We start from the raw sequence: 20357 nt of genomic DNA, 5'->3' as shown, positions 1-20357 counted from the left end.
CAAATTGCCAGGATATTTAGATTTCATTGGATACCATCAAAGTAGTGATGTTAAGGTTTTGTTCTAAAATGTCAACACTTACAATGTAGCAGAAATGACACATTTACTATTTGGACTTAGAGTGAGATGTTTTAGTTGTCAACTTCCATGTGTGAGGGGATATACAGTTTCTCAGAATTGTTTGAGAGGGGTTGTGAGCAAACACTGACTACTTCCCGTCTAAGCTGTTCTCCTCTGCTGGATAGGATTCTACAGTATCCCACTAACTCGTCTCTCAAAAGACCACCTTGCCCCATCCAAAACTTTCTCCGCACTGCAGCAAGAGTGATCTCTTAAGGTGCAAATCTGATCACATTAATCCCTTGCTTAGAAAATTTTCAACGACTTCCCATTGTGCTTTGACATAGGGCTAAAATGCTTAACCCTGGTTTACACAGGCTGAGATTTCTGATACCTGTCTGCCAACCATGATGATCTCAAACCAGCCTTTCACTCTTGCTCGACCTGCCATATTTCAGTCCCTCTTAGGTAATATTGTTCCCACCACTGGACGTTTGAACATTGCTGTACCCTTGGCCTGGAATGCTCTTGCCTTCTTCCTTCCACGAGGTATGCCCTACATGTCCTTCAGGCCCCAGCACCCTGCCATTTTCTTGGGAAAGACTCCCTTGACTTCCCAGACTAATTCATACCCCCCCTTGAGAGTTCTCATACAGCATTGTGTACCTTTCTCTCATAGCACTAGTCATATTTGCCATCTTATATGTGTTAGCAGGTATGATACTTAAAGCATATCCACGAAGATTCAAGAGTGATTTTTTTTTTTAGTTTTTATTTAAATTTTAGTTAACGTACAGTGCCATATTGGTTTCAGGAGTAGAATTCAATGATTCATCCCTTACATACAATACCCAGTGCTCAACACAACAAGTGCCCTCTTTAATACCCATCAACCACCTAGCCCACACCCCCCACACCCACTTCCCTCCATCAACCCTCAATTTGTTCCCTATCATTAAGAGTCTCTTGTGGTTTGCTTCCCTCTCTCCTCTTTCCCTCTCTTCCCATAGGTTCATCTGTTTTGTTTCTTAAATTCCACATATGAGTGAAATCATATGGTATTTGTCTTTCTCTGATTGACTTATTTTTCTCAGCATAGTACATTCTAGCTCCATCCACGTCATTGCAAGTGGCAAGATTTCATTCTTTTTGATGGCTGGGTAATATTCATATATATATATATATATATATATATATATGTAGACACACACACGCACCCCACATCTTCTTTATCCATTCATCAGTCGATGGACATTTGGGCTCTCTCCACAGTTTGGCCATTGTTGATAATGCTGCTATAAACATCGGGGTGCATGTACCCCTTTGAATCTGTATTTTTGTATCCTTTGGGTAAATACCTGGTAGGGAAATTGCTGGATCATAGGGTAGTTCTATTTTTAGTTTTTTGAGGAACCTCCATACTGTTCTCCAGAGCGGCTGCACCAGTGTGCACTCCCACCAACAGTGCAAGACGGTTCCCGTTTCTCCGCATCCTTGCTAACACCTGTTGTGCCTTGAGTTGTTAATTTTAGCCATTCTGACAAGTGTGAGGTGGTATCTCATCATGGTTTTGATTTGCATTTCCCTGATGATGAGTGATGTTGAGCATCTTTTCATGTGTCTGTTAGCCATCTGGATGTCTTCTTTGAAAAGTGTCTACTCATGTCTTCTGCCCATTTCTTCACTGGGTTATTTGTTTTTTGGGTGTTGAGTTTGATAAGTTCTTTATAGATTTTGGATACCAACCCTTTATCAGATATGTCATTTGCAAATATCTTCTCCCATTCCATGGGTTGCCTTTTAGTTTTGTTGACTATTTCTTTTGCTATGCAGAAGCTTTTTATCTTGATGAAATCCCAATAGTTCATTTTTCGCTTTTGCTTCCTTTGCCTCTGGCGACGTGTCTAGTAAGAAGTTGCTACGGCCAAGGTCAAAGAGGTTGCTGCCTGTGCCCTCCTCTAGGATTTTGATGGTTTCCTGTCTCACACTGAGCTCTTTCATCCGTTTTGAATTTAATTTTTTGTGTATGGTGTAAGAAAGTGGTCCAGTTTCATTCTTCTGCATGCCGCTGTCCAGTTTCCCCAACACCATTTGTTGAAGAAACTGTCTTCCTTGCATTGGATATTCTTTCCTGCTTTGTCGAAGATTAGTTGACCATATAGCTGTGGGTCCATTTCTGGGTTTTTTATTCTGTCCCATTGATCTAGGTGTCTGTTTTTGTGCCTGTACCATACTGCCCTGATGGACTGCAGCTTTGTAATATTGCTTGAAACCTGGAATCATGATTCTTCCAGTTTTGCTTTTCTTTTTCAGAATTGCTTTGGCTATTTGGGGTCTTTTGTGGTTCCATACAAATTTTAAGATTAAAAATGCTGGTGGTAGTTTGATAGGGATTGCATTAAATGTGTAGATTGTTTTGGGTAGCATAGACATTTAAACAATGTTTGTTCTTCCAATCCATGAGCATGGAATGTTTTTCCATTTCTTTGTCTCCTCTTCAGTTTTGTTCATAAGTGTTCTATAGTTTTCAAAGTAAAGATCTTTTTACCTCTTTAGTTAGGTTTATTTCTAGGTATCTTTTTGTTTTTGGTGCAGTTGCCTAAAGTCAACAGAAGAAGGAAAATAATAAATATTAGAGCAGAAATAAATGATATAGAAACAAACAGACAAACAAAAATCAGGAGAACAGATCAACGAAACAAAGAGCTGGTTCTTTGAAAAGATTAATAAAACTGATAAACCTCTAGCCAGACTTATCAAAAAGAAAAGACAAAGGGCCTAAATAGATAAAATCACAAATGAAAGAAGAGAGATCACAACCAACACCACAGAAATATAATTATAAGTTAATACTATGAAAAATTATATGCCAACAAACTGGGCAATCTGGAAGAAATGGATAAATTCCTAGAAACTTACAAACTACCAAAACTGAAACAGGAAGAAGAAGAAAATTTGAACAGATCCACAACCAGAAAAGAAATTGAATCAGTAGTAAAAAATCTCCCAACAAACAAAAGTCCTGGGCCAGACGGCTTCCCAGGGGAATTCTACCAGACATTTAAAGAAGAGTGAATACCTTTTCTTCTTCAACCATTCCAAAAGATAGAAATGGAAGGAAAACTTCCAAACTCATTCTATGAAACCAGCACTACCTTTATTCCAAGACCAAAGACCCCACTAAAAGCGAGAATTACAGGCCAATATCCCTGATGAACGTGGATGCAAAAATTCTCAATAAAATTTGTAGCAAGTCGAATTCAACAGTACCTTAAAAGAATTATTCAACATGATCAAGTGGGATTTATTCCTGGGCTGCAGGGTTGGTTCAATATTCACAAATCAATCAATGTGACACACCACATTAATAAAAGAAAGGATAAGAACCATGTGATCCTGTCAATAGATGCAGGAAGAGCATTTGACAAAATACAGCATCCATTATTGATAAAAACCCTCAAGAACATAGGGATAGAAGGAACATAGCTCAACATCATAAAGGCCATGTAAGAAAGACCCACAGCTAGTATCATCTTCAATGGGGAAAAACCGAGAGCCTTTCCCCTACGGTCAGGAACAAAACAAGGATGTCCACGTTCACCACTGTTATTTAATGTAGTACTAGAAGTCTTAGCCTCAGCAGACACCAAAAGGAAATATAAGGCATCCAAATCGGCAAGGAAGAAGTCAAACTTTCACCATTCGCAGACAACATGACACTCTATGTAGAAAACCCAAAAGACTCCACCAAAAAAATTGCTAGAACTAATACATGAATTCAGCAAAGCTGCAGGATATAAAATCAATGTGCAGAAATCTGTTGCGTTTCTATACACCAATAACGAAGCAGCAGAAAAAGGAGTGATTTTTAAAAAATTCAAAATTACAGTTCCTCCACATGCATTCCCAAGCCATCCACTCGATTCCTTTTGAATGACAGAACAGCTCTTTGGCCTCCGTTCATTCCTTCCTACACTACAGTTTATGGGTCACTCTCCATGCTCTGAGTTCTCCTCACTTGATGAGTCTTGACACTAAAAAAAGGACACTCTTCTGTTTCATGCACCTGGCTCCGACATCCAAGAGTCATAGTTTTCAAGAGGATGGTCTTTATCAGGCCCCATAGAAGAAAGAAAAGGAGGAGGAGGAGGAGGAGGAGGAGGAGGAGGAGGAGGAGGAGGAAGAAGAGGAGGAGGAGGAGGAGGAAGAGGAGGAGGAGAAAAAGGAGGAGAAGAAGAAGGAGAAAGAGAAGAAGCGGGAGGGGATGGAGCGAGGGAGGGAAGAGGAGGAGGAGGAGGAGAATGAGGCCAAGAGTTATACCCTTTATTCTCTTTGGACGTTTCTTGTTGCACTGACTGCCCGGATCCCTGAACTCTAGAGCCATACTTGACTTGAAACAAGCACTCAGTGAATACTGGTTGATCCTTTGCAGCTCTGTACTATCCATTCCTGGAAGGAAATGTGCACAAAGAGCTTTTTCTGCCACCTGAATGGATGCCAGGACACTGGGGTAGGGGTGGGGTGAGTCCCCTTGATGGATATGACAGAGTTTATTCCTCAACGTTTGCATGGGGGATAATTTCCTTATGGTCTGTGGTCACCCCTTAGATTATGCACTGAGTTAGGGCAGGGTCTACTTCTGCTCTGATGTGCAGGCGGAGGCTCAGCACATACTATAATGAGTGGAATGTAGAGGGTACAGCTCAACTCCTTGTTGGATAAATTAAAGAAGTTCCTCACTTTGTCTGGGGAAGGCCCTCGGAGCTCCCCCAAGTTCACCAGGATGGAATTTCCTTCCCCGTGGGGGAGAAGGAGGGAAGGAAAAGATAAAACATATCTTTCCTTCCCAAGGGAAGGGATCCCCTGTACACCTGGCCCCTGGAGGCTAAAGGAACACTTGCATTTGGAGAAAGCTGGAGGTTAGTTACGAGAGAGGCAGCCCAGGAAGGAGGGCCATAGACAAGTAAGCAAAGGCTTCAGGGCTCACTGAGGTCCTGTTGGGCTGGATTGGGCTGGTCTGGCTCCTGAGGGAGAACGTGGACTCAGTCACCAGGGTCAAGGCATTATAGGGCAGGACGCACCCTTATTCCAGGCACAGAGGTGGCAGGTCAGGAGAGAGAGACTTGTGCTCCTTTCAAGGGCTTCGTTCCTAGGAGGTGGCAATGGCAATGGCTAGGCTCTGAGGAGGCAGGGCTGGGAGAGGAGCCTGCACATTACAGAGGCACTGTACTCACCATGGCAGGGAACACAATGTCACCTCAGGAGAATGCCAGAACTTGGAATCTTCCAAAACACTACCACATACACTCTCTCAGGGGATTCTCACAGCCTCCCAGTGAGACAGGCAGATGACTCCGATTGACAGATGAGGAAATAGGGGTTCTCCAGGGAAGTGTGACTTTCCCAGGCAAACACAAGGGAACCCAGGTGTCTTAGTTTATCTCAGGCCACTGTAAGGAAATACCACAGACTGGGCAGCTTAAACAACAGACCTTGATTTTCTCATAGTTCTGGAGGCTGGAAGTCTGAGATCAGGGTGCCAATGTGGTTGGTTTCTGCTGAGAGCTCTCTTCCCAACCTGTAGGTGGCTTCCATCTCTTTGTGTGCTCACAGGACCTCTTCTTTGTGCATTTGGAGATGGGGGAGAGGGGAGAAAGAGAGACAGTGTGAGAGAGAGAGAGACAGAGAGAGACAGAGACAGAGACAGACAGAGCACTACCTGGCATCTCTTCTCAGAAGGACACTACTCCTTATCGGATCAGGGCCTTATGATCTCATTTAACTTTAATTGCCTCCTTATAGGCCTTATCTCCCAATACAGTCATTGGGATTTAGGGCCCTGGCATACAAACATACGTACATACATTCATGCAAACACTGGGGAGACAAAATTCAGTCCATAGCACCAGGTGCTCTGTAACAGAGCCTTAAAGAACATGGTTCATTTTATTACTGCTGCCTCTACTCAAAGTGTACACAGTTTGATGCATTTTGAAAATTGCATCCACTCAGTGACTGACCCAGCCCTTTGTCAAGCTACAGACCATTTCTGTCTTCCCAGGAGGTACCTCTGACTGCCTCGCCAGTTGCTCCTGCCTCCCTGGAGGCAACCGCCCTCAGAATGTCCTGTGCCGCAGATCCTTTTTGCCTCCTCTTGCATTCTGTATCAGTGGAATCATACGGCGTCACACTCTGGCGTCTAACCTCTCTCACTTGGCATATTGTCTGTGAGACACACCTATGGGGTTGTGAGGGTCAGGGGCCCACTGGTTTTTACTGCTGTGTGGGATCGCCACAGGGTAGGGATTCACAGCAAGCCCCTTATCCCTTCTCCTGCTGATGGGCATTTGGGTTGGCTCCAGTGTGGGGCTATTATGATGAAAGCTGATGGGAACATTGTTGAGTGAGTCTCCTTCTTTATGTTCCATTCTCCTAGGTAAATAAGTAGGAGAGCCAGGGCTGGGTCTCAAGGTAGCTGGATGATTTGTTGAAAATGACTGCATGCAGATATTTAAAGCTGTTCTGACAATTCACACGCCTATCACCAATTCTCAACATGAGAACCATCCTAACCCCGACCCAAGGCAGAGAGAGGCTGGCAACCACTCAAGGCTGACCACACCCCGAGTCCCACATTTGCATCCCCCAGAGGGACTTCCATGAGTTACAGAGTGTGCCGTAGGCAACCGGGTCTGTGAAGGACCGAAGGAGGACATGCTGACACTTATCCAGCCCAGCAGTACCCTGAGTCGGGGAAGCATGAGTGCCACGTTGAGGTGATGCTCCAATGCGCCGTGTGAACCCAAAAGGAGCCACCTGCACTTTCGAGGTTTCAGTGGGCAGGTGGACACAGAGGGGGCTGGCAGCCAGGAAGAAGCTGAGAAAGTACTGTCCCCCATGTAGGAGCAGCCAACAAGGAGATGGCGGGTTCAAAAAGGGAGGAGAGGGCCCGCCTGGCTGCCTAAGAGCCTGTGGAAGGCTTGGGACAGGGCAGGGAGCCCCCAGAGGCTAGGAGCAAGAGCCGGGTGTGTGAGGAGAGGGGGTGGTGGAGGAAGAGGGCTGTTGAGCAGCCAGAGAAGTCTTCGGCTGGCTGGGGCCTGGTCTGAAGCCACAGTTTAGGAAGTGTGGATGGGCACTGCCTGGTAAGAAGGTAGGAGGGAACTTCAGGCTCTCCCTGGAGGAGACAGGAGGGGCCCGTTTGGCTGTGCAGGGCTTGGGCCCTTGGTGTTTGTGGTGCAAAGCAGAGAAGCTCTTCCTGGGTTGTGAGCAGACAACACTCTCACTCAACCTGTGGAAGTTAAGGGACACACCTGAGGTCAAGTGAAGCAGCCAAGTGAAGGGAAGCACCGAGATCTCCCTCTGCTGCCATGCCCATGTTCTATGTGCTCAGCTAGGCTGGCCATCCCTTGGACTTTATTCCCAACAGCTACTACTAGAGGAAGTATCTTATGGGAGCGTCCAGTCACCTAGTGGCCCGGGCCCTCTGTGAGTCTTGATGGAAGCATCTCTGCACCACCCAAAGTGAAGTGTTTCTGTGCTTATTTCTCCACGTGGTTAACATCTACTGGGTGCTGGCTCTGTGCAGGGCCCAGTACTGGAAATCAGGGGGACCAAGCCAAAAGATGGAAGACCCTGGGAGCTGGGCCAAGAAGGTGGCACAATTACAATTCCTTTACCTCTACCAGGGAGCCCAGCTGCCCACAGGGCCTGGGTGGCAGTGGGGGTAGGAGGAAGAGGGAAGAGTGTATATCTACCTGGGTGTCACACAGGCCTCTCAAATGCAAGCATGGCCACAGGAACTCATCCCCACCCCCGTCACCCCACTTCCCAACACCCTCTCTCACAAAAGGTGAGAGGAAAAGAAAGATAACTGTTGGTGTGATTCTCCATGTCAGAGAAGGACCCTCCCATCCTCTGAGCCCACACACAAGTGAAAAATCTGGGACCCTGCTTGAGCCCTCCCTGTGCCTTCTCCCTCCCTAGAGACTGTATCTTCCCCCTTTCTCTTTAAACCCTCTGCCTGAAGAGACCGAGCCCATCACCGTCTGGTCTGGCCGACTGCAGAAAACCCTGTCTGCTCCAGGCTTACCTCCCTGCTGCCCAGTTAACCACACAGCAGGTCTGATCCTTGCCACCCTCTCACTTCAAACCCATCGGGGCCCTCCACAGCCCTCAGGGTAAAGGTCCCAGGCCCGTGGCAGATGGCAGCAGGCTGACATATTCAGGTGCTTGCTCAAAACAAGGCACTGAGGGCCTCCTCTGAGCCAGGCTCTGGGATGAGACCCTGGGATGAGAAACATGGGCAAGGCCCCTTCTCCTGGGGAGCTTGCCATCTGGGGAGGGAGACCCTGATGCCCCAAAGCAGAGACCCAAATCTCTGCTTTCTATCTATCATATGATGACATATAAATCAATGCTGCTAAATATGAATGGAGAGTATTCCAGGTTCCACTTTTGTTGTGGGTGGCTGGGCAGAGGAGGCCTCTGGGAGGAGAAGGCATTTCTGCTGAGACTTGAATGAGGAAGAGGAGGAAGAGGAGGCCACCACCACAGGAAGTTCTTGGGGTGGGTTGTCCCACACAGAAGCGGCGGGAAGGCAGAGGCCACAGACGGGAAAGAGCTGGGTATGGTGCTCTGGGGCCAGCTGATAAGGCCAACGAATCAGGAGTTTGGTGAGAGGTGCTGGGGGTGGGTGGTATGAGAAGAAGAAGACCATAAGAGGAGGCCAGCTCCCGGGGGGTGGGGGTGGGGCAAAGGGGGCTTTTGGCCAGGGAAGGGACTTTGGAGTTTCCTTAGTCTAAAGAGATGGGGAGCCACAGGGAGGACTTGTCACTGGGGAGGAGCATGGTCTGGTGCTGTTGCAGAGAGTTTGCCCTGGCTTCCCTGTGGGTGGGAGTGAAGTAGAAAGAGAGGCCAGAGTGGAGGCTGGGAGAGCAGGAGACCATGGAGACGTGGAGAGGGCCAGCAGTCATCGATTAAAGTGGATAAAATCCCACATTGGGTTAGATTGGGCGTAAGGAACAAAGGAGAGGGGAGAAAGAATCCTGGCATCTTTGCTGGAGCAACCAGGTGGAAGGTGGAGCCCTTGGGGGAATCCCGGGGAAGAAGCAAGTGTGTCGAGGAGGATGAAATGCTCCTGTTTGGACATCTTCATCCTGCAGTTCCCATGGGGCATCCAAGCGTGCAGTTTGATGAGGACATGAGGAGCTCAGGGAAGGGGGTCCCACCCAGAGACAAAACATTTGGAGCCATCAGCGGGCAGATGGTCCCTCGGATGAGAGGACTTTGGGCGAGAATGGCGTTGGAGGCACCAAAGGTCCTGGGGCTGAGGCTGGGAGGCCACCTCCACCGCACTGAACTCAAGCAAAGGAGAAGGAGGAGGGAGTTCCAACGATGGGCAGGCAGGGAGGGAGGAGATTAGCCCAAAGGTGGGGGCTTACAGAAGCTGAGAAAGGAAAAGGTTGTGAGAAGGAAGGAGGGTCAACTGTGCTGAGAGGTGGAGCAAAATGAGGGCTGAAAGGTGACAAAGGAAAAGTAGTCAAGGCATCACAGTCCAGCCCTAGCGGGGGGAGGGAGTAATGGGCACCCCAAGGTAGAGCCAGACAGTCCTGGACTTGGAGTCAGCAGGTATGGAAGGAAGGAGAGTAGGAAGAGACGAGGCTGAAAACAGAGGGAAGGAATTGACAGTCGGTCTGCAGGCCAGCTGGCTGGCTGGGGACACGGGACCCATGTATGTTCCCACGGGAGCACCCTCTCTGAGGAAGGACCCCAGATAAATCATGGCAGAAACCAAGAAAGAGGACAATGTGGGGTGCGAGCCATGGCAGGGCTAACACCAAGGTTTGGTGGACAGAAATTCTCACTGTGGGTGTTTAGAGCAGCAGTTCACCTGTATTAGGAGAGGCTGTCTTGGCCCTCAGTGGGGAGAAGGGGAGGGGGTCCACACACGAGGCCGACTGGGAAAGCTGGTTTGTGACAGAACACTCGTGCTTCTTCATTTACCCAGCATTTACCACCTGAGAGACAGGAAAGTCGGGAGAGTAAGACCATATGGGCCAGTCAAGCTCCCACTATGAGACCAACTCCAATGTGGCCTGTTTCTGGGCGATGGGTGAGTGTAGAAAAAAAATGAGAGTGCCTTTGCCCTTGATGCTAGGAACTTTCTCCCAGTAACAGGCCAATGAGGCTTCTCAGCAGTGGGGAGGATATGAGCAAAGGAGATTCACAGAAGAGGAACTGGGAATGGCCAACACACTTGTGCAAGGATGCCCAACCTCACTGCCGACCAGGGAAATGCAAGGCACACAGTAATGAGGTAGCACTTCTCCCCATGGGAGTGGGCAAGTGGTCAAGGCTGGACAAGACCAAAGGCTGCTCAGGCTGTGGGGGCACACAGGACCACACCTATGCTGCCGGTGGGAGTGAACACAGGTTCAGCCACTCATGGGAGATAACAGATTAGCAACACCTGGCCATAGCTTTGATGGGCACAGCCCAAGTCCCGGAAAAACCACTTCTTGGCGTACGTTCCAGAGCCTGTCAGGCCGACAGCGGCTAAGACAGGCATGCGTGGGGTGCTGGTGGCAGCAGTGTCTGTAACAAAGACTGGGAACAGTGTGAACGCCCATCCACAGGGTCATAGACAAATAAACCAGGGCTGTGATTCAACAAGGAGCATGAGTGAGCTGGACACTCAGGAAAACCTTGACCAGTATAGCTTGAGTGTGAAAGGCAAGTCACAGAAGAGGATGTCTGGCCAGATGCCAGGCAGGCAAGGAAAGAGAAGCCAACAACACCGGGAGGTGTGACCCCAAGGGAACCTGTCTGCCATCTGACCAGTGGAGAGGCTGTCCACATGGCCCCAGACTCCCATGACAGGATGGGTGCAAGGTGGCGAGACCCAGAGGGGCTGGCACTCCATTTTGAGTTGTGGCAGCACTGCCTTGGTACAGTGACTAGCCTAGGTAGCAAAGGAAAGGGGAAGGATCTGTAGAAGAAGACTGACTCGGGGCCAGACAGAGGTCTCTGGGGAGGCACAACACCCATGCTGCCCTCAGGGGCCAAGAGAGCAGATGTCTCAGAGCTCATTAGGCTGGCGAGAGCACAGGGGGGCAGGGGACACATCCAGCGCTTCACGCCCAGCCCACTGGCTCTCCTGTACACACCCTCAGGTAGAGACCCCCAGTTCTGTCCCTCCACTGAGGCCCAGAGAAGGGGCAAGGACTTGCCCAAGGACACATGGTAAGATACAGGCCCAAGGGGTTGAGCTCTAAGTAGCAGAAGCCCGTTCTTGGGATTGGGACATGAAGTGAGCAAAACAGGAAAGTCCTTGACACCCTCCTTGGGGCAGGGCCCTGGCACTGGGGCAGCGACGCATCTTGGCCCGTCGTGTGCCCACAGCGGCCACGGCCCCCGCGCGAGTACGGGGACTGCTGACCCCCGGTTGCGGTGGTGTGTGCGAGCGCTCATGTGCGCAGGTGGCATCTATTCCACGTAGTAGCACCCGGACGAAGTGCTTCTCGCCTAGCTGGGACAGGACCCGTTCTGGGTGGAGGGGAGGAGGGGCGGAAACAGGTGAAGGAGCCCCAGAACGCGCCCCCATCCCGCGCTCCACCCATGCCAGAATGCAGCGCTGGCGGGCGCATCTCGGGCCTGCCCAGCGGCTCTCTGGTGGGCACCCGGGGATATGGACCCCTCGCCAGGCTGACGCCCCGAGAGCATGTTCCGGGAGGGGCGGGAGGTGGGCAGGGTTGGGTCTAGGATGGGGGCACTGGCTCTCGGGTCCCCAGGATCCCCACCTGTGCCAGCGCCCCCTCGGGGGCGGGGGAAGGAGCAGGTGACGTCACGCGCAGTCCCGGGGTGCCCGCGGCGGTGGCCACAGCCTGGCCGCGTGACCCGCGCGCGCCAATGGCCCGGCGGTCTCCGGGGCGACGCGGAGGGTCCGCGCTCCGCCGCCACTGCGCCCCCGCCCCGAGTCCGCACTGCAGAGAGTGGTGGCGAGCAGGCGCCGGCGCGCTAGCCCACGTGCCGCGCTGAGAGAGGGACAGGGAGAGGAAGAAGGAGAGGGAGTGAGAGGCAGCCAGGAAAAGAGGGGCGCACGACCCCGCTGCCGCTCGGCGCAGCCCCTGCGCCCCACCTGCTGGGACCTCGACGAGGAAGGACCCCGACCCAGAGGAGGGTAGGTGCCAGAACCGGGGAGGGTGCGCTCAGCCCTCCGGGAGACCCGCCCGCCTGCCGCCTGCCCTCCGCCCGCCCCAGTAGGACTGCGGCAGCCCGCGGGGGCGAGAGGGACGCGGTGGGGAGGGGGCCGTGGCCCCGGCGGGCGGGTGGAAGGCGGGGCAGGGGTCTAGCCTGGGCTGCAAAGGCACCGCCCCGGGGGAGGAGGGTCACCTGGGGGGTGGGCGCGGCGGGGCGGAGGGGGGGGGCGCTTAACTTCGCTCTCACCTCGTTTGTATTCACAGGCTGTGGAGACCTGGGCGGTTCTCTCTGAGTCCTAGGCTCCCTCACTAATTCACCCCCCCCGCCCCCTCCACCCTGCCCAGTGTCACCCTGGTCCGCGCCGGGAACCGTTTCCTACGGCTGATATTAACCCCGCGCCGGCGGAAATTGCACGCGATGGCGGTGACGATGCTGCGGGACTGGTGCAGGTGGATGGGCATCAGCGCTCGAAGGGGTCTGCTCATTCTGGGCATCCCGGAGGACTGTGATGAAGCCGAACTCCAAGAGTCTCTGGAGGCCGCCCTGTGGCCCATGGGTCACTTCACCGTGCTGGGCAAAGTGTTTCGAGAGGAGGATAATGCCACTGCAGCCCTGGTCGAGCTTGACCGGGAAGTTAACTATGCTTTGGTCCCCAGGGAAATCCCGGGCACCGGGGGTCCCTGGAACGTAGTCTTTGTGCCCCGTTGCTCAGGCGAGGAGTTTCTCAGTCGCGTGTTCCACTTCCTGGAGCAACAGGGGCAGACGGTGGAGAGTGTGGCTGGGGCCCTGGGGCTGGGACTGCGCCGGGTGTGCTGGCTCAGATCGGTCAGTCAGGCAGTCCAGCCCTGGGTGGAGACCATGCGGTACCAGCGCCTGGGCGTGTTTTCTGGGAGGGATCAGCCCGCCCTGGGGGAGGAGTCCTTTGAGGCCTGGCTAGACCACACCACAGACATGCTACATGTATGGCAGGGGGTCTCAGAAAGGGAGAAGAGGAGGCGGCTGATGGAAGGCCTTCGAGGGACGGCCCTGCAGCTCGTGCACGGGCTCCTGGCAGAGAACCCTGCCAGGACGGCTCAGGACTGCCTGGCGGCCCTGATCCAGGTGTTTGGAGACAACGAGTCGCAGGCAACCATCCGGGTGAAGTGTTTGACAGCTCAGCAAGAGTCAGGCGAGCGGCTCTCTGCTTTCGTGTTGCGGCTGGAAGTTTTGCTGCAGAAAGCCATTGAGAAGGGGGCCCTGGCCAGAGCCTCAGCTGACCATGTACGCCTGAGGCAGGTGCTCGCCAGGGCCAACCTTATTGAGCCGCTGGATGAAGCGCTGAGGAAGTTGAGAATGGTTGGGAGGTCTCCAAGTTTCCTAGAGATGCTGGGGCTTGTTCGGGAGTCTGAGGCCTGGGAGGCCAGTCTAGCCAGGAACGAGAGAGCCCAGGCAGAGGAAGGGGCTGGTGCCCGGGCCAATGCCCAGGCTGATGCCAGAGTCGGTGCTAAGGCGGAGGATGACAAGGTGGAGGAGAAGGAGCAGGAAGAGCGGGAGTCTGAGGGGGAGGACAGTGACGATCATGACGCTGTCCTTGCGGGCCTAGGTCAGGCAAGACCCTCAGAGGCCCCTGGGGGCCCTACCCCTGCCCAGATGGGCAGCGCTTCCAGGGAAGGCCCGGGAGGTCCTGGCTGTGAGCCAGAGGGCCTCGCCCAGGCAGGAGACCAGGAGACTGGGGAGCCCCTGGAGGAGGGGCTCAAGCCCATCCCAGAGGAGTTGGGAAATGAGGACGGGGCTGGGGAGATGAGCCCCGCCAAGTCCTCCTCGGGCAGATAGGCTCAGAAGGCCCAGAGGCCCCCTCTCCTCTCAGACAGCAGAGCTCTGGAGGCAGGGGGAGGCCACTCCAGGGAAGCAGCCTCACCCCACATGTGGAGCAGGGCCAAGGGAAGGACCCACCCAGCCCAAGCCAAACCCCCGGGCACTCCACCACCCCCACGGGGACCTGATCACCACCATCAGCCCTTCCAACGGACCAGGATGACCATACTTGATGCAGAATGGGGCAGGGAGAGGTGCCCCCTCCCATGGCAGCTCCACCCCAGCCCCAGCCCCAGCCCCAGCCCGAAACCCTGCCAGTCCAGGCAGCCAGCCTGGGAAGCACCCCTGAGTGGCTGGCCCTAGCCTAGGTGAGGGGCACCTGAAAATGTCTGCCACCCACACTGGCCTGGGAGATGTTAGGAGCCGTCTCAAGGGTGCCGGCCCCTTGGGCCGCCCAAGAGGGGGACCCTCATTCACTGACCCCTGGAGCACGTCGCTCCATGCTCTGGGAAGCCCACTTGTGTCTCTGTAGGCCCCTTAGTGACCCCCGTGTCAAGTGGCACCACCCCTCCCCCGCTCCCACTACACGCACACTAGTTACCATTCTCATGCAGAGCCCTGAGGTGTGCAGGAGCCCGCGGCCGGTGTCCTGGCCTAACGCAGCAGCCACCTCTCAGCCCGGGTGTGTGGCACGAGCTTCAGTGCGAGCCCAGGCTCTGCTTGCTGTCGTCTGGTGTCGTGAGCTCAGCCTCTGCTTCCTCGGTGTAGATTTAGGCCAACTGCTGCTTGTTCTTGTGGAGATGTATGTGTGTTCTTATCTGAGCAGCCACCCCCACCCCACCCCAGAGACCTCTCGAGCCCAGTCCCAGGAGATGGCGGGAAGGACAGAAGAGAGCATGGCTGGTGCTCACCCCGTGACCTCAGGAAGAAGGAACTGGACCAAGGACAGAGGTGGCCTGTGGGAGTCTCCACGGAAACCGTGCTCTGATGTGCCACTCTCTTGTTACTTGTGACTCAGTTTCTTCGGCTTGTCCCAGTGCCCCGTGCTGCGTTTTCCAGCATCCTGTGACTGTCCTGTGCAGGCCATAGGGCAGGACCAGGCCCCAGCATGTCGGCCAGAGTGGAGAGTGCCCTGGAGTGAGGGGCCATGGCCAGCATCCGCATCCATCATCCTGGCCAAGGGCCGATCGTGGGGCCCTCAGGAAGGGAGACTATGGCAGGAGGGCCACGGTGTTGGGGGAAACAGAGGCACCTCATTTGGGACCCCAAGAGGAGGGGGTCCGTGACCTATGGGCTGTAGTGGCCGTCAGACGTTCCTCTCTGTGTTGTCATTCCCTCTCTTCAATGGTTTCAGTAAATGTTTCTCTTCAATAAATTTCATTGAATGTTTCAGCCGAGTCTTGCCTCTGCTGTGGGCAATTGAGGGAAGGGTCTACTGGGGTTGGGAGAGGGAGCCAGAGAAAAGATTCTTGTTCAGCACCCATGGGAGGCTTCTCCAGTGACAGGGTAGGGTAGGCACTTTGACAGGAAAAATAGAATGTGTTGAGGGCCATTGTTCTATTTTATAGGTGAATTATAAAGTTTTGGGGTTCCACTGGTCCTCATCTTGGGTTGGTCCTGTCACCTTTGATTTTTGAAATGTGTGAGGGTTTTCATAGTTTTCTCCTTTACTAGGGGGAAGTGTACACTGGCATCCAGCTGCTGGGATTGAATATTGTTTCAGGTGCGTGATGCATGGAGTGGGGCCATGCAACAAAGAACTGTCTTGTCCCAAAGGGTTATAACATCCTTGGTGAGAAAGCCAAATTAGACTGATGGGGTTTTAATTTTTTTTTTTATTTTCAGTTTTTGTTTCAATTCTAGTTAATTAACATACAGTGTTATGTTTGTTTCAGGTGTACAGTATAGTGATTCAACACTTCCATACATCACCCGATGCTCATCAGAAGGGCCCTCCTTAGTCCCCATCATCTATTTGACTCATCACCAACCCACCTCCCCTCTGGTAACCATCAGTTTGTTCTCTATAAATAAGAGTTTGTTTCTTGGTTTCTCATGGAATACTACTCGGCAATCAAAAAGAACGCAATCTTGCCATTTGCAGCAATGTGGATGGAACTAGAATGGATTATGCTAATCAAAATAAATCAGGCAGAGAAAGACAAAAGTCATAGGATTTATCTCATATGTGGAGTTTAAGAAACACAACAGATGAACATAGGGGAAGGGAAGGAAAATAAGATAAGACCAGGGTGGCAACAATGGTATGGTACTGGGGTATGTTCAGGGTTGCATCCAAGATAGGCTGTGTGACTGGAACTTAGCACAAGCTGTGGCTGGCTGAAGCACCTAGAAACCTCAGGGAGTCCCAGGAATAATTAGGTTCAACTTTGAAGGGAGGGGAATGGACATCCGGTAGTACCTGAGGCTCCAGAATCTGTGGAAGGGCTGCATGGCTCAGGGCATCCACAGGCTCAGAGAGTTCATGTGTGTAATCCCAGAACCAAACAGTCACGGAATGGCCTGGTCATGATGTTGGGTGCCCATACGAGGAGCTGCATGCTGGAGTCTGTGGTGAGGGGCTATCCCATGCATTTGTGATCAGTAACCATAAGAGACTATTAAGTACAGAGAACAAACCCAAGGCTGATGAAGGGTAGGTGGATGGGGTTTGGGCTAAATGGGTGATGGTCATTAAGGAGGGCACTTGCTGGGATGAGTACTTGGTGTTATATGGAAGTGATGAATCACTGGGTTCTACTCCTGAAACCAAAACTACACGGTATATTAACTAACATGAATTTAAATAAATAAAATTTAAAAAAGAGTCTGCTTCTCGATTTCTCTATCTCTTATTTTTCCCCTTTGTTCATTTTGTTTCTTAAATTCTATATATGTATGAAATTATATGGTGTTTGTCTTTTCTGACAGACTTATTTCACTTAAAATAATACTCTCTAGCTAGAACCATGTTGTTGCAAATGGCAAGATTTCATCCTTTTTATGGTTGAATATTATTCCAGGATGTATGGATGTGCATGTGTGTGTGTGTGTGTGTGTGTGTGTGTGCGTGTGTGTGTGCATGTGTGTATATGAGAAGCTTCGTAGCTGGTGTGAGGGAGACAAGAGAGAGGAGGGTTATTGTGTAGGATGACTTTCACTATCAGTAATGGAATCACTGCTACCTATTTACTCAGTGGAACCTTTTCCTGCTTGGGGGCCACTGTATATGCTTGCACGGATGTTGACTACAGTACAGCATTAATAAACTCTGGTCATATGCTGTATTTAATGTAACTGGCAATAAGGCAGCAAAGGAAAGGGTCTCTATCTGCAGGCAGCCTGACCTAGAAGGAAGCAAAGCATTCCTAAGCTTACCCTTGTGTGCAAAAGCAAAGGACTGTCCATAGATGCTTTGAAGTGATTAAAAAAAAAAAAAAAACACTAGTACCAGGTGTGGGCACCTTCCAACGTTCTGAAAAATCACTGATTTCTGCCAAACCCTGTGGCCCACCCCAATCCCACAATCCCACAGCGAGAGAGAGAGAGAGAGAGAGAGAGGGTTATGGCTGATTTATGATCGTTTGGCGTTCGGTGTCACATACTAGTATTGCCAGACATAGCTCATTTATCAAGTTAAAATTTATTAGAAATTTTATTAGAAATTTATTAGAAATGTTTGCTTGTCTGGTGGAACGCCTGAAGAACGAATTACTTGCAATCCAGGTTTTGATACACACACACACACACACACACACACACACACACACACACACATCACATCTTCTTAGACTGATAGGGTTTTTAAACAAACAAAAAAACCCATATTGGTTTTAATTTCAGGTATTCTAAGTGTGACAATCTCATTATGGAACAATAATTTAAAAAGTTACTAAGCGACAGAAAATCTCTAGGCTCTAGACCTGTGTGGTATCTTATATACAGCAGGAATGTCTGAAACATGGAAATACTGTGGTGGCCTTCCAAGAATTTCCTCCTGCTGCACAAGGCACGAAGGATGTGGAACCCACCCTGTCCTACCCTTCATCCCTAGGGCATCCATGCCCTAGACCATGACTAGCCCTAGACAGCTCTAGACCACGATACATCAAACTATCTAAGTAGTTTGCAGAGAGAGTGATATTTGTGCCCACCCTCCCCCAAAACCTGTAAGCCAATGGTGCGCTCTCTCTCTCTCTCTCTCTCTCTCTCTCTCTCTCTCTCGCTGTGGGATTGTGGGATTGGGGTGGGCCACAGGGTTTGGCAGAAATCAGTGATTTTTCAGAACGTTGGAAGGTGCCCACACCTGGTACTAGTGTTTTTTTTTTTTTTTTAATCACTTCAAAGCATCTATGGACAGTCCTTTGCTTTTGCACACAAGGGTAAGCTTAGGAATGCTTTGCTTCCTTCTAGGTCAGGCTGCCTGCAGATAGAGACCCTTTCCTTTGCTGCCTTATTGCCAGTTACATTAAATACAGCATATGACCAGAGTTTATTAATGCTGTACTGTAGTCAACATCCGTGCAAGCATATACAGTGGCCCCCAAGCAGGAAAAGGTTCCACTGAGTAAATAGGTAGCAGTGATTCCATTACTGATAGTGAAAGTCATCCTACACAATAACCCTCCTCTCTCTTGTCTCCCTCACACCAGCTACGAAGCTTCTCATATACACACATGCACACACACACGCACACACACACACACACACACACACACACACATGCACATCCATACATCCTGGAATAATATTCAACCATAAAAAGGATGAAATCTTGCCATTTGCAACAACATGGTTCTAGCTAGAGAGTATTATTTTAAGTGAAATAAGTCTGTCAGAAAAGACAAACACCATATAATTTCATACATATATAGAATTTAAGAAACAAAATGAACAAAGGGGAAAAATAAGAGATAGAGAAATCGAGAAGCAGACTCTTTTTTAAATTTTATTTATTTAAATTCATGTTAGTTAATATACCGTGTAGTTTTGGTTTCAGGAGTAGAACCCAGTGATTCATCACTTCCATATAACACCAAGTACTCATCCCAGCAAGTGCCCTCCTTAATGACCATCACCCATTTAGCCCAAACCCCATCCACCTACCCTTCATCAGCCTTGGGTTTGTTCTCTGTACTTAATAGTCTCTTATGGTTACTGATCACAAATGCATGGGATAGCCCCTCACCACAGACTCCAGCATGCAGCTCCTCGTATGGGCACCCAACATCATGACCAGGCCATTCCGTGACTGTTTGGTTCTGGGATTACACACATGAACTCTCTGAGCCTGTGGATGCCCTGAGCCATGCAGCCCTTCCACAGATTCTGGAGCCTCAGGTACTACCGGATGTCCATTCCCCTCCCTTCAAAGTTGAACCTAATTATTCCTGGGACTCCCTGAGGTTTCTAGGTGCTTCAGCCAGCCACAGCTTGTGCTAAGTTCCAGTCACACAGCCTATCTTGGATGCAACCCTGAACATACCCCAGTACCATACCATTGTTGCCACCCTGGTCTTATCTTATTTTCCTTCCCTTCCCCTATGTTCATCTGTTGTGTTTCTTAAACTCCACATATGAGATAAATCCTATGACTTTTGTCTTTCTCTGCCTGATTTATTTTGATTAGCATAATCCATTCTAGTTCCATCCACATTGCTGCAAATGGCAAGATTGCGTTCTTTTTGATTGCCGAGTAGTATTCCATGAGAAACCAAGAAACAAACTCTTATTTATAGAGAACAAACTGATGGTTACCAGAGGGGAGGTGGGTTGGTGATGAGTCAAATAGATGATGGGGACTAAGGAGGGCCCTTCTGATGAGCATCGGGTGATGTATGGAAGTGTTGAATCACTATACTGTACACCTGAAACAAACATAACACTGTATGTTAATTAACTAGAATTGAAACAAAAACTGAAAATAAAAAAAAAAAATTAAAACCCCATCAGTCTAATTTGGCTTTCTCACCAAGGATGTTATAACCCTTTGGGACAAGACAGTTCTTTGTTGCATGGCCCCACTCCATGCATCACGCACCTGAAACAATATTCAATCCCAGCAGCTGGATGCCAGTGTACACTTCCCCCTAGTAAAGGAGAAAACTATGAAAACCCTCACACATTTCAAAAATCAAAGGTGACAGGACCAACCCAAGATGAGGACCAGTGGAACCCCAAAACTTTATAATTCACCTATAAAATAGAACAATGGCCCTCAACACATTCTATTTTTCCTGTCAAAGTGCCTACCCTACCCTGTCACTGGAGAAGCCTCCCATGGGTGCTGAACAAGAATCTTTTCT

At 50.4% G+C, this 20357-nt stretch overlaps 1 protein-coding gene across 2 annotated transcripts; it reads left to right on the top strand.

Annotated features, from left to right (window-relative positions):
* Positions 1-11941: 11941 nt before the first annotated feature.
* On the top strand, positions 11942-15441 carry LOC123383686 (paraneoplastic antigen-like protein 6B). 2 transcript variants are annotated; one of them, XM_045051680.1, is made up of 2 exons: positions 11942-12238; positions 12603-15441. In XM_045051680.1, the coding sequence occupies exon 2, from the start codon at positions 12676-12678 to the stop codon at positions 14068-14070; it is 1395 nt and encodes a 464-aa protein (XP_044907615.1). In that variant the 5' UTR covers positions 11942-12238; positions 12603-12675; the 3' UTR covers positions 14071-15441. The 2 variants fall into 2 exon arrangements, with proteins under 2 accessions (XP_044907615.1, XP_044907614.1); XM_045051679.1 differs by having other exon boundaries at positions 12522-15441.
* The last annotated feature ends 4916 nt before the right edge of the window (positions 15442-20357 follow it).

The sequence above is a fragment of the Felis catus genome (genome assembly GCF_018350175.1).
Source record: "Felis catus isolate Fca126 chromosome X unlocalized genomic scaffold, F.catus_Fca126_mat1.0 chrX_random_Un_scaffold_85, whole genome shotgun sequence".
Lineage (NCBI taxonomy): Eukaryota > Metazoa > Chordata > Mammalia > Carnivora > Felidae > Felis > Felis catus.
The sequence above is the reverse complement of the archived record's forward strand: the minus strand, read 5'-3'. Positions and strand labels throughout refer to the sequence as shown.

What these genes read in the sequence shown, in the direction of transcription:
- LOC123383686 (XM_045051680.1), top strand. Translation starts at nt 12,676, where the DNA reads ATGGCGGTGACGATGCTGCGGGACTGGTGCAGGTGGATGGGCATCAGC.